The 17,890-nt window shown below is 37.2% G+C and overlaps 1 protein-coding gene across 1 annotated transcript; it reads right to left on the reverse strand.

Annotated features, from left to right (window-relative positions):
* Positions 1 to 3,987: 3,987 nt before the first annotated feature.
* On the reverse strand, positions 3,988 to 17,268 carry LOC126597036 (mitochondrial import receptor subunit TOM40-1-like). Its single transcript, XM_050263791.1, has 11 exons — positions 16,904 to 17,268; positions 16,438 to 16,519; positions 16,244 to 16,343; positions 16,056 to 16,151; positions 15,894 to 15,944; positions 13,179 to 13,244; positions 11,756 to 11,857; positions 5,315 to 5,383; positions 5,122 to 5,205; positions 4,442 to 4,537; positions 3,988 to 4,339 (listed from the first exon to the last, which is right to left on the reverse strand). The coding sequence occupies exons 1-11, from the start codon at positions 17,031 to 17,033 to the stop codon at positions 4,283 to 4,285; spliced, it is 933 nt and encodes a 310-aa protein (XP_050119748.1). The 5' UTR covers positions 17,034 to 17,268; the 3' UTR covers positions 3,988 to 4,282.
* Between the last annotated feature and the right edge of the window lie 622 nt (positions 17,269 to 17,890).

Genomic DNA, 17,890 nt, shown 5'->3' on the forward strand with positions numbered 1-17,890 from the left:
ACACTAAGATGATTGCACAGGTTATTACAGATTTAACAAAGGAATTTGATCTCAAAGATCTGGGATCTCTCCATTATTTTCTTGGGATACAAATTACAAGAACAGATGAAGGGTTATTCTTATCTCAAGAGAAGTATGTGAAAGATTTGTTGAACAAAATTGAAATGTTTGATTCTAAACCATGTGCAACTCCCTGTTTACCTTATAACAGATTATTGAAGGATGATGGGGAACCTTTTAATAATCCAACCCTCTATAGAAGTATTGTTGGTGCCTTACAATACTTGGTTTTTACACGACCTGACATAGCCTTTTCAGTTCACCAAGTTTGTCAATTTATGCAGTCTCCCATGGCTTCTCATTATTTGGCTGTGAAAAGAATATTGAGGTATCTCAAAGGGACTATGACACATGGAATTGGATATAGAAAAGGCAGTTTAATACTTAGATCGTTTAGTGATGCTGATTGGGCTGGAGACCCTAATGATAGGCGGTCTACAACAGGTTTGGTTGTGTTTCTTGGTAACAATCCTATCTCTTGGGCTTCAAAGAAACAACAAACCGTATCAAGATCATCCACTGAAGCTGAATATTAAGCCCTTTCATCCACTGCTGCTGAATTGGATTGGTTGCAACAATTGTTTCAAGTTCTACAAGTTCATATTCCCCACCCACCAGTTCTTTTTTGTGACAATCTTTCGGCAATCGCACTATCCTTTAATCCAGTTCAACATCAGCGCACCAAACATATTGAAGTTGATGTTCACTTTGTGAGAGAAAGGGTTGCAAGTAAGAAGCACTTGGTTCAATTTGTCTCTTCTTCCGAGCAGTTTGCTGATATTCTTACCAAAGGTCTGAGTTCGCCATTGTTCAAGACTCACTGCAACAATCTCATGCTTGGACCACCATGAGCTTGCGGGGGGATGTTAGAGTATATAGGATACGGAGGGTGTGGATCATGACACATGTGATTAACCAAATACATAAGGCAGTGAGGAGTGTGAATGTTAGAATAATTAGTTAGGATTGTTGGTAAGGGATTGAGTTGGTTAAGGCAGTTAGCTTAGGACTCATCTATATAGCAACTGCCCCTTGTAACCATTCAATTAATCAAGAAAATACAATTGTGATTTCTCTCTCTCTCTCTCTCTCTCTCTCTCTCTCTCTCTCTCTCTCTCTCTTTTTCTCTAACTAAACCTCTCCTGTTATCTTCTTCCTCCTCTGCGATCTCTCTGTTCTCCTTTTGGTACTTAACACTTTGTACTTTCTGAGGTAATACAAGAATGATAAAAAGTTAAAACTAAAGACGAGCTAAGTTGAATTCTTAATATCATATACGTTTCCACAATAATGGGTGTAGCCACATTGGTCATAGCAGATATGCAACCCTCTATGCACCCGAGTTTGAATCCATGTCCCTGCAATTTAGATTAGTTTAAAGTAGACCTTTATGACAGAGAATCCAAATATCAAGTTTTGCAGAACAGGAAACATCAACCTGTGGTCCCTCAGTTATGACTTTCTTTTATCATTTGAAGTTTTATGCATCCTTTTCATTAACCTTCTAAATGCATCGCTTATTTTTGTTTCATACCAGTTCGACTCAACAGCATACTGAAAGGTCAGGTTTAAAGTAAGGCCTTCCATTGATCTTCCAGTAAGATTCCCAAACATTATCTAGCTTTTTGTTTTTTTGTTTTTTTGGAATAACATATCTAGCTACAAGCATGTATTCTAGCTGTATCAATCACTGATATAGTACTAGGACTCATGGTCTACTCCTAACAGTATTAGGACTAATCTACACTACTGCAACAGAGACGCAGACACAGACTCACTTTAAAGCCCTGCACCTTAAGATCTGCATGTTGGTCATTGAACTTTTCTTCTGGACTCGCTATTAACATACATGCTTCAAGGACATATTTGGAATCCATTTATATTCTTTAAAAATTTTCAAGGATGAGGTGTCGGGTTCAATATATTAATCTAGGGGTTATAACTGAAATATCACAAGCCTACTATTTCAACCTTATTTATTAACTGCTACTTGTTGCCCAGTCTAGTTGAGGTCCCTCCTTGAAGCTCAAGGAATTGAAGAATTCTTACAGATTGACCTATAGATACTTCAGCCAATTCTTAGACTGCCTTTGCTGAAGATAAGTCACCTTCCTATCATAGGATTTTACCTACGAAGTTACGTAATCTTGTTTAATCTCTGGGGTGCCACACCGTGTGCTATAAATGACCAGTTCCCATTAACATTGATTTATAATTTTATATGCACCTTTGGTCTAGCAGAAGGAGCTCTCTTCTTATATTTAGTTATTCTAACTTCAAAGTCTTTGGAGAGTCATTTTGTCAACTTATGCCCTTTCAGAATGAGATCATGATTGCATATATTTGATCAGTTGCCTTAGTTTTCTGGTAAACATCATGTGTCTGATATCTAGCACAGTCGCATGCACCTTTGTGGGATTTCAGTTTTAGTATGTGAAAAGGCACCGCAACATAACCCTTTCATTTCAATTCTCATGCATGCAATTCTTTACTTTGCAGTACATGGTCCCACTTGTGATTAACTTGCCTTGTTCTTGCAAAACCATGAAAGCCAAGATACCTCGCAGAGAGTTGGCGGATGGCTTAAGGTGAATGAGATGACCGTACCTGTAGTCACGTTGCATGATCCCAACCCGAAGGCTTCATAGGGTGCTGAGAAGATGGTATTCCTTGCTTGTGTACCATTATACATCCCCAGCAGCTCCATTGCTTTGTTTGTGAACTTGAAGCAGAACAAATTGCACATTGTCAGGCATTTTCTTTTGCGCCGTTCCAGCTTCGCAGTAAACTATAAGCTTGATATTAAGTTGGGAGCGTATTTCTAAAGACTCTACAAACATATAAATGGTCTAACAAAAGGATGTGCTTAAATGTAAAACTTCCGTGAGTTTTGAGTATGAGTTGTCTTCAAATGTCACAATGCTAGCTTGAAATCGATCTTATAATTTGTGCATTTTATGTAGATGACCCATTTAACTTTGTATCTTAAGAGCCAATTGCTTAGTCTAATCCCAATTTATGTAACGTACAATATGGTCATCTTTACACAATTATTAATTAGGATATGGATCAAACTACAACCAAATTAATGGCTTTTATTTTATAAACAACCATTTCCAAAGTACTTCATCAAATTCATCTAAATGTTTTTAGGAACTCAGATGTTGCTTGTTTTTCTTGCATGAAAAATTATAAGCACAAAGGGTGATGGATATTTCCCATAGGATTCCTCCTTGGGGCAAATACTTCTATGCATACCTCTTCCGGTTGATCTATACCATGCTCCATTCTCGTAAGATGATAAATGCAAAAATCCGTAACAAAATAAATTTCTTGTGGTTAATGTGTATAGCAATTGGAAAAATCCATAGTCGATTTCCACGGACTTCTCTTTTGGCAACGCTCCTTGTTTTACTGTATAAGCTTGGAAGGGAAAGGTGCCTTCTCTCCTCAATGAAGCGCACAGCTCTATGTTTGAACATGATTCTCTAGGCAGCTCAGTTTTTGGTTTTGGCTGTTTTGTAAGTGTCCTATTTGGTTTGCAAGGGAAGGGGCTACTTGGTCTGTTCTCTCAGACTATGGACTTGAACTTTTGGTGCACCCAAGTAGCCCAATTTTCCATAACCTTAGCTTCACGTAGTTCAATAAACTTCTACAACCATCCAAACCACGATTCACTTTCAAGCCCTGATATACGGCTTGCACCCCCTTTAGCAGGCGTGAATTATGTACGATGTTAATGTCCCAACATGGCTTGGTACGATAAATATAAGGTGGTCGTGTGCTAACATGGATAACTTTGCAAAATCATGTGCGAGTAAAAAAGAAGTTGCAACCACAAGATTATGTGGATTAATAAAAAAGTTCCCCGTTGGTCATACAAATTAATCAACGATTTTGAACAACAGGAGGGGGAAACTGAAGAAATTGTGGCAGAGGATCATCAGATTCATTCAAGAAATAAAGTTTCCTTTTTCGAACAAAGGTTAATGTTGCGACTAGAAATACAATTTGAATTATTTAGAAATCTTATTCTACAACTCTTAACTGAAAAAAAAGGGAACTCCAAACAGACACCGGCTACTAAAACGGGCTCAACTGATCCCACCCTGTGATAATGTTACCCGGGATTAAGTATACAGGGATCTCTAGTTCAACTCGAATGGAAAAATAAAGAGATATCTTGCCCGCAAGAATGACGAAACAGCATTGGTCCTGCACTTTACTCCCCGACAGTCAATCCAAACCCGAATTTGTAGTCTTTCTTTCTGTGATCAATCTGCAAGGCGTATATTTTAGTACTTGACAAAGAAGTGGCAAAAAAAAGTTCATCTAATTGAGAAGAGGAAGAAGGGCACACACAACATTGCTAAATCCTCACCTCTGCAGAAAGAACAAAATTAAGACCCATATTTAGCCGCTCTTCCAAAAATGCAGCTACGGTGCCATTGGAATCAATCTTTCCTCTAAGACGGCACTGCAACAATGATAAAAGTTAGCCAAGAACAGTCAATGCTTAAAAATTCATATTTGATTTAACAACACAAATTAGGTAAGCACACAATCCTCCTTGACACCATCACGGCAAAGGGCACAAATAAAATTCATGATGAGACATGAACCGGGTTTCATATCAGTGCAATAGAACACCAAGGAAAAAAATCCATATATAGGAAGTGCATATGGTTTTCAATAGACAAGGCAGCGTTTTTTGTGTATTGCATGGATACACTGCATATATACATAACAATCTTATGATGCCAGACTGAACCTGAATCTGGATCATCAAGGTCCGCACAGAATTAAACAGACCACACTGTCTAAGAAATCATGTTTCATGAAACTGTTCACCTACTAGGTAGTAACATACTCCAGCAGCAATCCGATAGCACTGGTTGTGTAACTTAAACCCTAAAATGTTCACCTACTAGTAAGATCACAACGTAAGAAGAAAAAGAGTGTCTGTTTATTGCAATGAAATAGGAATCATTGATTTATACATCTCCCACTACACCATTATAATGATTCACGAATATTTGGACATTAAAATACATAAGCTACCTGTCGAAGAATGTAATCATAACCAAAACTAGCCGTGACATCTCTTGACATGTAGTTGTACATGAAATCTGATGCAAGAGAAACCTACAAGAAAGAAAGACTGTAAGAAAGACTTCGGAGAAACCATAAAAATGGAAAACTCAATCAAAATATCCAACAATATAAAAAGTTAAAATGGATCAACTTTTCTCACCTTATCAGACACCTTTTGTACATAGCTAAGAGCAATCATTCCGGTACTAGCGACTTGCCCTGTAGCAACCTGGGGGTGCAAAGAAAAGTTGGATTAGGGTATGAATCCCTCAACAGTTACTTGAGTCAAAATCTCATATGTCAACAAAACCCAGTGAAGTATGTTTTATAGTTGCCCAGTCATACAAAGGAGATCTCATATGAAAACAAAACCCAGTGGAATATGTTTTAGAGTTGCCCAGTCATACAAAGGAAATCTCATATGAAAACAAATCTAGTGGAGTTTGTTTCAGAGTTGCCCGGTCATACAACGGTTAGTGATAGGAGCATATTTATGCGACTTAGTTAGCTTGTTCTTGTGCATTTATGTTGTTATTTCTTAGTCAATTATGTATTTTAAGCTATTTTCGTGTGTTTGTAAGTTCAAATAACAAAGTTAGCAACAAAGTGCTATTTGGAGCATTTTTGGGCCAAGATTGGATAGTGCAAGCATGGAGACAGGAGGATGGACGTTTTTGAAGATTTGAAGGCTAGAAATCAACATGTGTGTGCAAGTGTGTTGACCTACAATTCCAAACATCCATCCACTACACCCATTACATCCACTCATTACCAAACATCCATCCACTATACCCATTACATCCACTCATTACCAAACATCCATCCACTACACCCATTACATTCACTCAAACATTCATCCACTACACCCATTACATCCACTCAAACATTCATCCACTACACCCATTACATCCACTCATTACCAAACACTCACCCACCATACCCATTACATCCACTCATTACCACAACATACACCACTACCACCTTAATTAGATGGTGGTCCTCTCCCTAGCCTATAAATACATCCACCCTTCACCATAACAAGGGGGAAGGAGAAAAGATCCATAAAAAGACACTACATTCACATCTCACAACTCTATACACTTACACTTTCATTCCTTAGCCGGGAGAACACAATCCACCCATCCACCCTTCACCATAACTCACCTATATCCATCCACCACCATAATTTATCACTCATCCATCAAACCACACCTTGTGCCGCAACAAAGAGAAGGAGGACCCTTGGACGTGCTTGTCATTCAAGTTGGATTGTTGGAGCGTTTTTAAGTGTTTTCATTCTTTTGTTTTCAATGTCTAAATTTGTTTATCTTTGCTTTGTGAGTATGAGGAACTAAACCCCCCTTAGCTAGGGGGGAATTCGAAACCATGTTCATGCTTGCAATATGATTTGATTACCTTCAGTTGTGATTTCATAAGTTGTGAATTCAATTTGTTTAACTGCTTGATTGATAACTTATTCGTGTATGTTTATTAAGAGTGCACACTTAGTTTGCATGCATGAATATAATGCTAGAGTATAAGAGAGTTTCACCTAATAGTTACAAACTTATATTCACAAGTAGTGGAGGTCGCTTATAAACGATCGCGTTAAATAAATTCTTGGCAGGAGTTTCATGCTCATCATAGTAACGAATGCCTCGTCAATACTTATAGTTTTCATAATACTTAATGATCTTTGATTGTATCTTTATTGTGCTGTTCACGTAAAGAACTTTTGAAGAATGCTTGAATTGTTGTATGCGCTTTCTCATCCAATTCAATAACTTAATTAGAACTTGAAGTTTAATTTAAGCGGACTTAATTAACCTGGGGTGTTGAGTTTCATGATTGATCGAAAGAACAACTGAAAATTGGTTTATGTGCAAGTATGTCATATGTGGAGAATAACCTCCTAGCTAGCCTTCCATCCATTCAATTTACTCAAATTTGTGCAGATTTCATTAGTTCTTTAATTTACTTGTTTTGTTTTCAAATTCGTCAAAACCAAAACCCCATTTACTTTAAAGTGTTTTATTAGTCAAAATCTGTTTTGATTTGTGTTTTTAGGTGTCCCAAAAGTGTGTTAGAGTCTAAATCTGCCCAGTTTGTGTTTTTAGGCAGATTTGAGTGTTTTTAGCTTGTTTTGAGTCCTTTGAGTTTGTTTTAAGTTCTTTGAGTCTAGTTTAGTGTTTTTAACTTTGTTTATATGTTTTTAAGTCAGTTTAGAGGTTTTAGCAAGCCCTCCTAATCCTCGATTTAGAGCGATCCCTACTTGCATTTATACTACAATTTGACAACAAGAGGGTTTAATTTGTGTGTTAAGTTAATTTTCGCACCAGTTAGCATGCTCCTTAGGTTCAATAAGCTGAGGTTGACCTTTCATGGTTCAACAGTTTGGGGCTTAATTTCCTATAACCCTGTATCACCTTTGTTCATAGAACGGGCAGGTCTCGCTCGAAATAGTACCTAAGATGATTACGAAGACCATTCACAATGTTTTGTAATCCTTGCTTTCTGTTTTGCTTTGAAGCTTCCTCTAAGAATTACGGAGTTACTGCAGTTATGAGGTTTTTTTTTTTCTTTTAGAAGTGGGCTACTTTTCTCCTGGTCCTGGATGAAGAGTTTATCTTACATTGTTGGTCCCAAGCTCGGATAAAGGAGGAGGGGGAGGGCGTCAAGTAGTCGACAGTCGACACTCCTAGGTTACGTCGAATCCTTATGAAAATGAATCGACAACGAAATCGTGCTAAAGCTAAGGCGTCACTCGTAAGTGGCGCACTGTGTGGTCCGAGCACAGTGATAAGTGAGCAAGGGTCACTGTATCTCCATCGGCACCCGAATACAGTGTTAAATGAGTAAGGGGGTCATAGAAACTTCTTTTTGAATGACTACACTCAAAGTTGTTTAGAAGCTATGCTCATATCAACTTTACACATGACACACAAAAGAAGTACTTTGATCCTATTAGATGGGGAGGATGAAGAAGCTAGGATAGAAGGGTAGAGTTCAAGAGAGTAGAATGCGGTTAGGAACGTGAAATATAGGAACCTTAACAGGAAAATTTATGGAAGTTATGGTGAGGAGAAGGATAAGTAATATGTGCCTACAAGAAACTAAGTGGGTTGGTCTTAAGGCAAAGGATCTAGAAAACTCAGATTTTAAACATTGGTATTCGGGCACAAATAGAACGAGAAACGGTGTTGGCATCATCGTGGACAAGACCTTGACACAAGATGTTGTAGATGTCAAGAGGGTAGGAGATAGAATTATGGCAAACAAGATTGTAATAGGATAATAACTCATCAATGTGATTAGTGTGTATGCACCTCAAGTATGGTTGGATACGAGTTTAAAGGAGAAAATTTGGAAAAATCATGGAAGACTTGGTGCAAGGAATTGCTCAGACGGAGAAGGTATTTATAGGAGGAGATTTAAATGGACACGTGGGCAAGGAAACAGGCAACTATGGAGGTTTTCATGGTGACCATGGTTTTGGGGAGAGAAATGTGATCACCAACAAGAGTGAGTCGTAAAAAACACAAATAGATTTTCTTCTAATGAGGAAAGAGGATCGTATAACTTGTAAGGATTGCAAAGTTATACCGGGAGAGCTTGCCTAATCAACATCGCTTGTTGGTGATGGATGTACATATCAAAAGAGAGAAAAGAACAAGACCTGGAAGTGCCCAAGGATTAGATGGTGGAATATAAAAGGAGAAAAACAAGCAATTTTCAAAGAGAAAGTAATCACCCAATGCGTGTGGGATAAAGAGGGGGAAGCTAGCCAAATGTGGGATTCCATGGCTAGATCAAAAGAGAGAAAAGAACAAGACCTGGAAGTGCCCAAGGATTAGATGGTGGAATATAAAAGGAGAAAAACAAGCAATTTTCAAAGAGAAAGTAATCACCCAATGCGTGTGGGATAAAGAGGGGGAAGCTAGCCAAATGTGGGATTCCATGGCTAGTTGTATCTGAAAAGTAGCAAAAGAGGTATTAGGAGAGTCCAAGGACTTTGCTCCACATCAAAAGGAATTTTGGTGGTGGAATGAGGAGGTACAAACAAAGGTGAAGGCCAAGAAGGAATGTTGTAAAGCCTTATACAAGAATAGGACCGATGAAAATGGTGAAAGGTATAGAATAGCGAAGCAGGAGGCGAAGAAAGCTGTGAGAGAGCTCAGCTAGCAGCTTATGACGATATGTATAAGCGACTAGATACCAAAAAAGGAGAGTTGAACATCTATAAACTAGCTAGAGTAAGGGAAAAGAAGACAAGCGACCTAAACTAAGTGAGGTGCATCAAGGATGAGGATGGAAAGGTTCTTGCTACAGAGAATGTGGTCAAAGACAGATGGAGAGGTTATTTTCATAATCTTTTCAATGAAAGACATGAAAGGAGTACTTCTTTGGGGAAGTTGAGTAACTTAGAATAATGTAGAAACTACTCCTTTTACCGCTGAATCAGAAAGGAAGAAGTGGTTGTAGCTTTGAAAAAGATAAAGCATAGAAAAGCAGTGGACCCAGATGATATACCGATCGAAGTGTGGAAAGTCTTGGGAGAGAGGTATAACATGGCTCAGACCTTTTCAATATGATTTTGAAAACGAAGAAGATGCTAAATGAGTGGTGAAGGAGCACTTTGGTGCCTATCTACAAGAATAAGGGTGACGTACAAAATTGCATGAACTATAGGGGTATTAAACTAATGAGTCATACAATGAAGCTCTGGGAGAGTCATTGAGCATAGAATGAGGCAAGAGACGGGTTTCGGACAACCAATTCGGGTTCGTACCAGGGCGCTCATCCATAGAGGCAATCTATTTCTTACGAAGATTGATGGAAAGATATGGAGATAGGAAAAATGATTTACACATGGTTTTTATAGATTTGGAAAAAGCGTTTGATAGGATCCCAAAAGACATTCTTTGGAGGATTTTAAAGAAGGGAGTACGAGTAGCATATATCCAAGCTATAAAGGATGTGTATGATGGAGCAAAGATTGTCATAAGAACTCATGAAGGACAAACCGAAAGCTTCCCCATAACTGTAGGGTTACATCAAGGCTCATCCTTAAATCCTTACCTTTTTGCATTGGTAATGGATGAGTTAACGGGACATATTTAAGATGATATTCCTTGGTGTACACTTTTCGCAGACAATATAGTGTTGATAGATGAAACTCAGGAATGGGTAAATACAAAGCTTAACCTTTGGAGAGAAGTGTTGGAATTTAAAGGTCTTCGCCTAAGCCGATCAAAGACAGAATATATAGAGTGCAAGTTCAGTGCTAATGGAGGCCCAAATGAGTTAGGGATGAGGATTAGAGATCAGGAAGTACGAAAAAGCGACCGCTTTCGCTACTTAGGATCTATCTTGCAAAAGAATGGAGAATTAGTGACCTCAACCATAGAATATAAGCTGGATGGATGAAGTGGAAGAGTGCATCTGACGTGTTGTGTGACCGCTGTATGCCACTGAAACTTAAGGGAAAATTTTATATGACGACAATAAGAACGGCGATGTTGTATGACATGAAATGTTGGGCGGTGAAGTATCAACACGTACATAAAATGGGTGTAGCGGAGATGAGGATGTTTCGTTGGATGTGTGGGCACACGAGAAATAATAAGATTAGGAATGAGGATATCCTAGGTAAAGTAGGAGTAGCCGAAATTGAAGGAAAGATGAGAAAAAATCAGTTACGGTGGTTTGGACATGTGCAAAGAAGGTCTACTGACGCTTCAGTTAGAAGATGCGACTACGGAACAGAGGTCCATGGCGAAAGGGGAAGAGGAAAACCTAGGAAAACTTTGGAAGAGACTAAGAAAAGACTTAAGAGTACTTGGATCTAACGGAGGACATGACACAGAACCGAGCGCAATGGCATTCTAGGATTCATATAGCCGACCCTACTTAGTGGAAAAAGGCTTTGTTGTTGTATTTCACACAAGGAAAGCAGGACCCTCAGACCAAAAAAAGAAGGAAAGCAAGGCCCTGCAGTACTCAAATGGTGGATCTAAGGCGTAATGCTGGCTTGAACTACATGAAAGTAGTAGCATTAGTCCAATGTTTAATGTGGAGGATCTTAGCCACATACCTCTACAATAGAGACAATGAGCCTGCAACCCCATCCTATTATTAGTATGCAATTATTTGGTTTATTGAAAAAAAAATAAATAAAAGTATTCCTTCATTTCCAATTGTTCTGTCATATCATTAGTTTCCTTTATTTCCAATTATTTCAACATCATTTTTGAACCAACCCTTATAATGGTAGAGTTTCATAAAATTAATTTCATAAGGAAACATTGCAATAAATGTTCATGATGTTTTAACTCTACATCATGGGCCAAGACTTACTTCACCCTAAAATTGTGGCATGAAACAAGGTTTTTGATAAAAGAAACAAGAGTGAGCAAGCATACAGTTAACTTTAGATACATTCTAGATGCACAAATCTTGATGCCTTTCTGGTGCCATAGAATGTAAAAAACAAACTAATATCTTGTTTCCATACAAGAATAAATGAGTAAACAACAGTCGGAAGCAATGAAAACATTATGTCGGATAACCAGGAAGTTATAATAAGGCTTCAAGAATTTACCATCTTGTCTGTGTTGTACCGAGCAGCATAGCCAATACCAGACTTACGATGCTGACCAGCCCAGAACACTTCACCACCCAAAGCCAGATGGGGGGTCACGCTCTGAAAAGTAATAAGCACTTTGAAGATTGGTAAAATGCGCTAGGTAAATCAATAGAGAGAACTAGGGCTCATTTGGAAGTGCTTTTAAAATGACTGAAACCACTTTTAAAGAAAATGTTTTTGGATTCCAAAAGCACTTGAAGCGCTTCATGGAAGAAGCATGCACTTCAAGTGCTCTTCCAAGATTCACTTACATTTTTACAAAGGATTGGTTCCAAAAACATTTTCACTAAAAACTCTTTCGATCATTTTAAATGCACTTCCCAATGATCCCCTAGGTGTGCCATTGACATAAAGGCAACAAAATATGCTTATCACTAGGAATTAAAATGGAACAATCAATTACAGAAAAAAACAATGGAGAATACATAATAAATGCCAAGTGTAACTCATAATACATGTCACTACTAATAGTAAGATGATAAATTTTGAGTCATTCCTGTAATTATCTTATACACTTACATTTATTGCTCCATTTACCTTTGGTTCATGCTCAAATAAAATCCAAGTGCTTTAAAAGCTAAAAGAGTTTTGACAAAATCTTAGGAAACAGTTATTGGCACACTAGAAGTCATCCTTCACTTGAAGTGCAATTTCTTCCTTGGATTTATAAGCGAGGAGAGCAGGATGACCTTTATGGAGTGCCAATAACAGCTTCTACATCTTAATAGAATCATAGAAATGATAAAAGCTGGGAAAACAAAGGAAATGAAAAATAAATGCTAGAAAACAAGCAGTTAATAGTAATTGGCAAAAAGACATGGTCATCATATAGTTAAATTATGTTTAGTATAATTAATACAGATTATACATTTCTGTCTTTGTATTAAGTGCTCTCCCAAAATGTTGTGAAATACACAACACATGAAAAAATCAAAATAACTCTTTTCTTCATTAAGAGAAAACATAAACTCTTGTATCTGAAAGAAAAGAACACAGAAATTTAGAGAAATGAAAAAGATTACAGAAACCATGGAAAAGGCATCCACCGATAGCAAGCCCATAAACAATTACAGAACAGCTCAGTCACCAACTGAAAAAAGCATTACATGAAACAAAACAAAAAAAAACCCTATCACATATTTAAACTATAGCATCTTCGCCAATTAACACATGACAAGAAAATAAGTTATCCAGAAATTCGAAGATACAGAAGCGTAGAAGGGAAGCAAATAATGAACCCTCTCACGTAAAGGAAACTTGTAGAATCCATTTTGTGCTGATTAATGCGTGTAGAGTTAGAGTGTACAACAATAAGAATTATCGTGAGTCATAAACTAATGAAAAGGTTAAACAGAGAATACGGTATCCAATATTTTACCTGAATGTAGTTTGCTCCAAACAATGCACCATTTCCTAGTTGAAACTGTGACCTGTAATCTTTGCCCTGTACAGAGGAAGTCAATGTTGGGTAAAGCAATATAAGTACACAAAGATTATTAGAAAATTAATACCAAAGTGGTTAGCTCAAAATACAGAACAAAAATTAATAAATAATCATGTTATTTAAAAACAAATAAAAGAGCATTAACTCCGTATACATTGGACAATCTTTTCAAATAGAAAGTGCCACATCATTTGGTCGCCCCCATGTGTATTGAGTTCCAGTTGTTGAAAAAATGAGGAAAAGTAAACAGATGGGAGGACGAAAGGAAGTCTAAATCATTTCTTCTTAAAGCCCTTGCGCTTAATCCCTAAAGCAGATCAAAGGTCAATCCAATCAAATTCTAATAGCTATCCTTAAAATCCTGGTATTTTTTAATACTGTGGAGAAGTCCAAATTGAAAGCAAAACACCAGACCTACTTTACTACATATACAACAACAACAACAAAGCCTTTTCCCACTAAGTGGAGTTGGCTATATGAATCCTAGAACGCCATTGCGCTTGGTTCTGTGTCATGTCCTCCGTTAGATCCAAGTCTTTACTACATATAACTTGTAAAATTTAAATAAAACTAGAATAAGAAGCATCTAAGGCACAACTACCATCCAATCTAGAAGATGAGTAGAAAAGAACACCCCCTAAATTCAACTGAAACAGATGACCAAATCAAATCCCAAAACCTAACTCTGTTGGCACTGACGGATCCAGGATTTCAAGATCGGGGGGTCCCAACATAAAAGTTCAAAAAAAATATTAGACTAATTTGGTTCCATATCACTATTTCTATAAAATTTGGTAATTTTGGTTCATTGAATAAATCAAGATTAATCTCAAAGATAATAAAAATTCTCCTCAACAACATAACGCAATTAGTGACTACAAAGATAAAATTTGTTAATGTAACATATATATTATTAATTGGGAGTTGGGACTAGAGTCTAGGATTAAAAAACTTATATGAATTTGGAAGAAATAAAATTAGGGAGCTAAAGGGCAGTGGAACGGCAAATGGTGGTGGGGAATAGGGTAACTTGGGTTTAAAGTTGGAAGGTTGCGACGATTGGGGCTGGGAGTTGTTAAATATAATTTGGGGATACTTGAAAAGACCGGGGTTTTCGGGCTCTATAGATAAAACAGAGATATTTTAGTTTTTTTTCAATTTTTTATAATGACCTAGCTTAAAAACGCTGTCGTTTTGGCTAGGTCTTTTAAAATAAAAATTAAAAACCTCTTCTTCTTTGTTTATAAGCACTGCTGCCTGCACATCCATGGAGGCAACAAGCCTCTCCACTGCACTTGCCCAAATTGTTGGAGGGTCCTGAAGGTCGATCATAAGTGTTTCTTCAGGCTTCCGAAGGGTCCCGGGACCACCCGGGCCCCTATATGGATCCGCCAGACTGTTGGTCATTCACAAACCCCTATATACTCCTAGAACCTCCTTCACTTACCAGCACAAAAAAATCTCAAAGGGCTTTAAGCCTTATCACTTAACAGCGGATAAAAACCTGCTGTAACCACCTGACTCACTGACCTTCCTGAATATATTCTGCAATATTCGAGATACTGGACAGAGAACATATATATCATCAGCACTCCTCACCCTGCTTATACAAAATGCACCAATGAGGTGAAAATTGAAATACATCAACTTGCTTGTCTTTGAATTAAATTGCACATGTTAACCCTACCAGGAGCAAAATCCATGAAAGAAGCTTCCCCTTCCTGCTGGTAGAAATTCTAGAATTGTGTCATAGTGAAACTAAGTTCCAAATAAGACATACAAGTAGGAAGCTGAAGATCCAGATTCAATCTTCTTGATTCTACTCTAGCATCCGAAACCTACCCTTATCCAAAATAACCAGGAAAGAAGATAATTCCTCCACCTCATTAAGTACCTCCTAAAAGTCTAAAACCAAAATCCCAATTCACCAGAATAGATATGTCAAATGAAGGCTAAATGGTTCCATTATGGTACCTGCCTACCTGGACAACAATAAAATTAACCAAGGAGACAAGCTTCTTAAAGTAAATTCACCCACCCAAATTCTTCCCAAACTCTCATACTATCCACACTACCAACTACCAGACAGCAAGAAAATAAAAACTGATTTGACCCAATAACCATCAAGCAACAATTTTTTAAACCAACCAACTAGCCATCCATATTACTGATTATTGTTCAAAAGTAAAAGGGATTGATGAAATTAAATTAAAATTACAGGGAACTTAATGGTTCTGCACAAAAAGTTATTAAAGAGGGTAACTGCTTCCACCATAAGATGCTTCTCAGCTATAAAGCCTACAACTTAATGGTTCTCCACAAAAAGTTCTTAGCTAGATTTAATACAACTGTCTCATTTTCTATCACAAGCAGTTTTTAGCTTTTGCATGACCCAACAGGAAGTTTTCTTTTGAGTGCAGCAAAATATGGAAACACAAAAAAGCACCTTTACTACAGCAAAACTTCTACATTGCTCAAAATGTTGTCCCAAACAGGTACTTAAAAGTTAAAATAGCTATATAAAAGTTCTTTCACAATGACTGCAATGCATGTAATTTGTTTCAGTGAGAAGTTTAACCTCTTCCTGGTTGGAACACCATTATATAAAAATAAAAGTAACTGAAAGATATTCCAAAGTCAATGTCTTACCTTGTAATCAAAATTGACCATGCCATGTGACATGTGAGGCTCGTTGGTAAGCTGGAAAAAAGCACAGAGAAGTTAACTAACAAGCTTAGACATTACAGATTATCTGCACAAACTCTGAAAATAAAAAAAGAGATAAAGTTCTTCAACAGTCTTTCAAATCACCTGAGAATTGGCCTTCAAAGTAAGATTCTCAGATAAATCGCACTTTATTCTTGCATTAAGCCTTCCATCAGTCATCATTCTCCCAAAAAGCATCAACTGCATGACACCAAATATTTAAATGAGAATTTAAATTCAGCTTGTCATAGAAAAGTATCCCAGATGACTAATATCATAAGACTGTTAGTTACCTTTGGATCTATAAAGTTGGCACCAAACTCATAGTGAGCAGTGGGAATTTTAATAGTTTCAGGAGATTGTGAAGGAATCTCCGTAGGTCCCATGAACACGCTGATGGCATAGGAGCGTTATGATTCAGATCAGTGTCTAAATAATAAGGATTAAATAGAATGATGATGGGAATGAATTGGAAGTCCGATCAGACCTGTGACTGAGTGAGAATCTCTGATTGAGTCCTTTAGTAAAATCGAAGCGCATCCCTTCAAACAGTTCAGGCTTTAAAGACACTGCATACACATACAAATAATCTCTTCTTAGACCCAACATTGGAGCACTTCTTTATTGTCCAAGTAAACCCAAAAATAAAAACCCATTCCATTCGATTTCTAAAATCGGGCTGTGTAACATGAGACACAAAAATGATAGTTACAAGACCTAATACATTTTTATTTCTCCGAGAATTCATAATTCAAATATAAGTTATATAACATATTATTTCACAATAAAACTTTCATCAATTGCATGTAAAATAAAAGACCATAAAAGCAGATGTTTAAATCCTAACAAGAATAAACACAAATCCACATACTCTTCAAATTAAAGAACAAATCAGTGTAAACTAGAGAGAGAAAAATGAAACAAAAAAGGGGGGAACAGAGAGAGAGACTGACTGAGAGCTTCACGGTGGATCTCCTCATAGGGAATAGGGCAAGGAAGATTCAAGTAATCCACTTTCTCATCCTCTTTCGGCTTCGGAATCGTATCAACCGCGGTTGGAGGAGGAGGAACGAGGCCCGCCATTGTTAGTGCTGTTTATGCTCTGCCTTCGGTCGGCAACAAAACTCGGAGAGTATCGGGTGGAGAAGGAAAGGAGAAGAATGGCTCTCGACGATTCGGATCAAATAAGAGAGAAGAGCCTCCGCAGCAACTGGAGGGCTTCGAGTGGCAAAACCTCCAAAGTCCGGAACAGTACGATGAAAAACTAAAAGTCTAAAACCCTAGTGAGAGTAGCGGGTGGTTGGGTTGAGGAATCAAATGGGCCGTTGGTGCTGCTTTGTTTAGGCGAGAAAGATAGAAACGCGGTAAAAAATAATAATGGGAAATAGAAAAAAATGATCTATTGTTGCAGTCCTATTAGATTAAAGATGTGATTGTGTAAATTACAATATATTTAGAAATATCTTGAAATATTCTCTAGGGTTATTCTATTAAAGTTGTGATCCTAGTGTATCAAGGGATATCTTGGAATATTCTTTAGGGTTAGATATTATCCAATTACACTATGTTTGGATGAAGAAATTTAAAATTACTAAGGAATTTTAAAATGACAGAAATTGAAATGACGGGATTTTATTTTCTATAATTTGTGAATTTTCTTGTTTAGTTAACCTAAAAGAACAATGAAATTGAGAATGGAACTTGTTAATTTTAAAGTCTCAATCATAGAAATTGGGAAATGACACCTATTTACATGGAATTTAAACTTAGGAATTGGAGGCCCTAAATTCCAAGTTTTTTTTTTTGTTACTTGGAAATTCTAACACTATATTTGGATGAAGAGATTTAAGATTACTGAGGAATTTTAAAATAATGGAAATTGAAATGACATTATTTTATTTTCTATAATTTATGAATTTTCTTGTTTAGTTAACCTAAAA

Source organism: Malus sylvestris, chromosome 13 (assembly GCF_916048215.2).
Source record: "Malus sylvestris chromosome 13, drMalSylv7.2, whole genome shotgun sequence".
Lineage (NCBI taxonomy): Eukaryota > Viridiplantae > Streptophyta > Magnoliopsida > Rosales > Rosaceae > Malus > Malus sylvestris.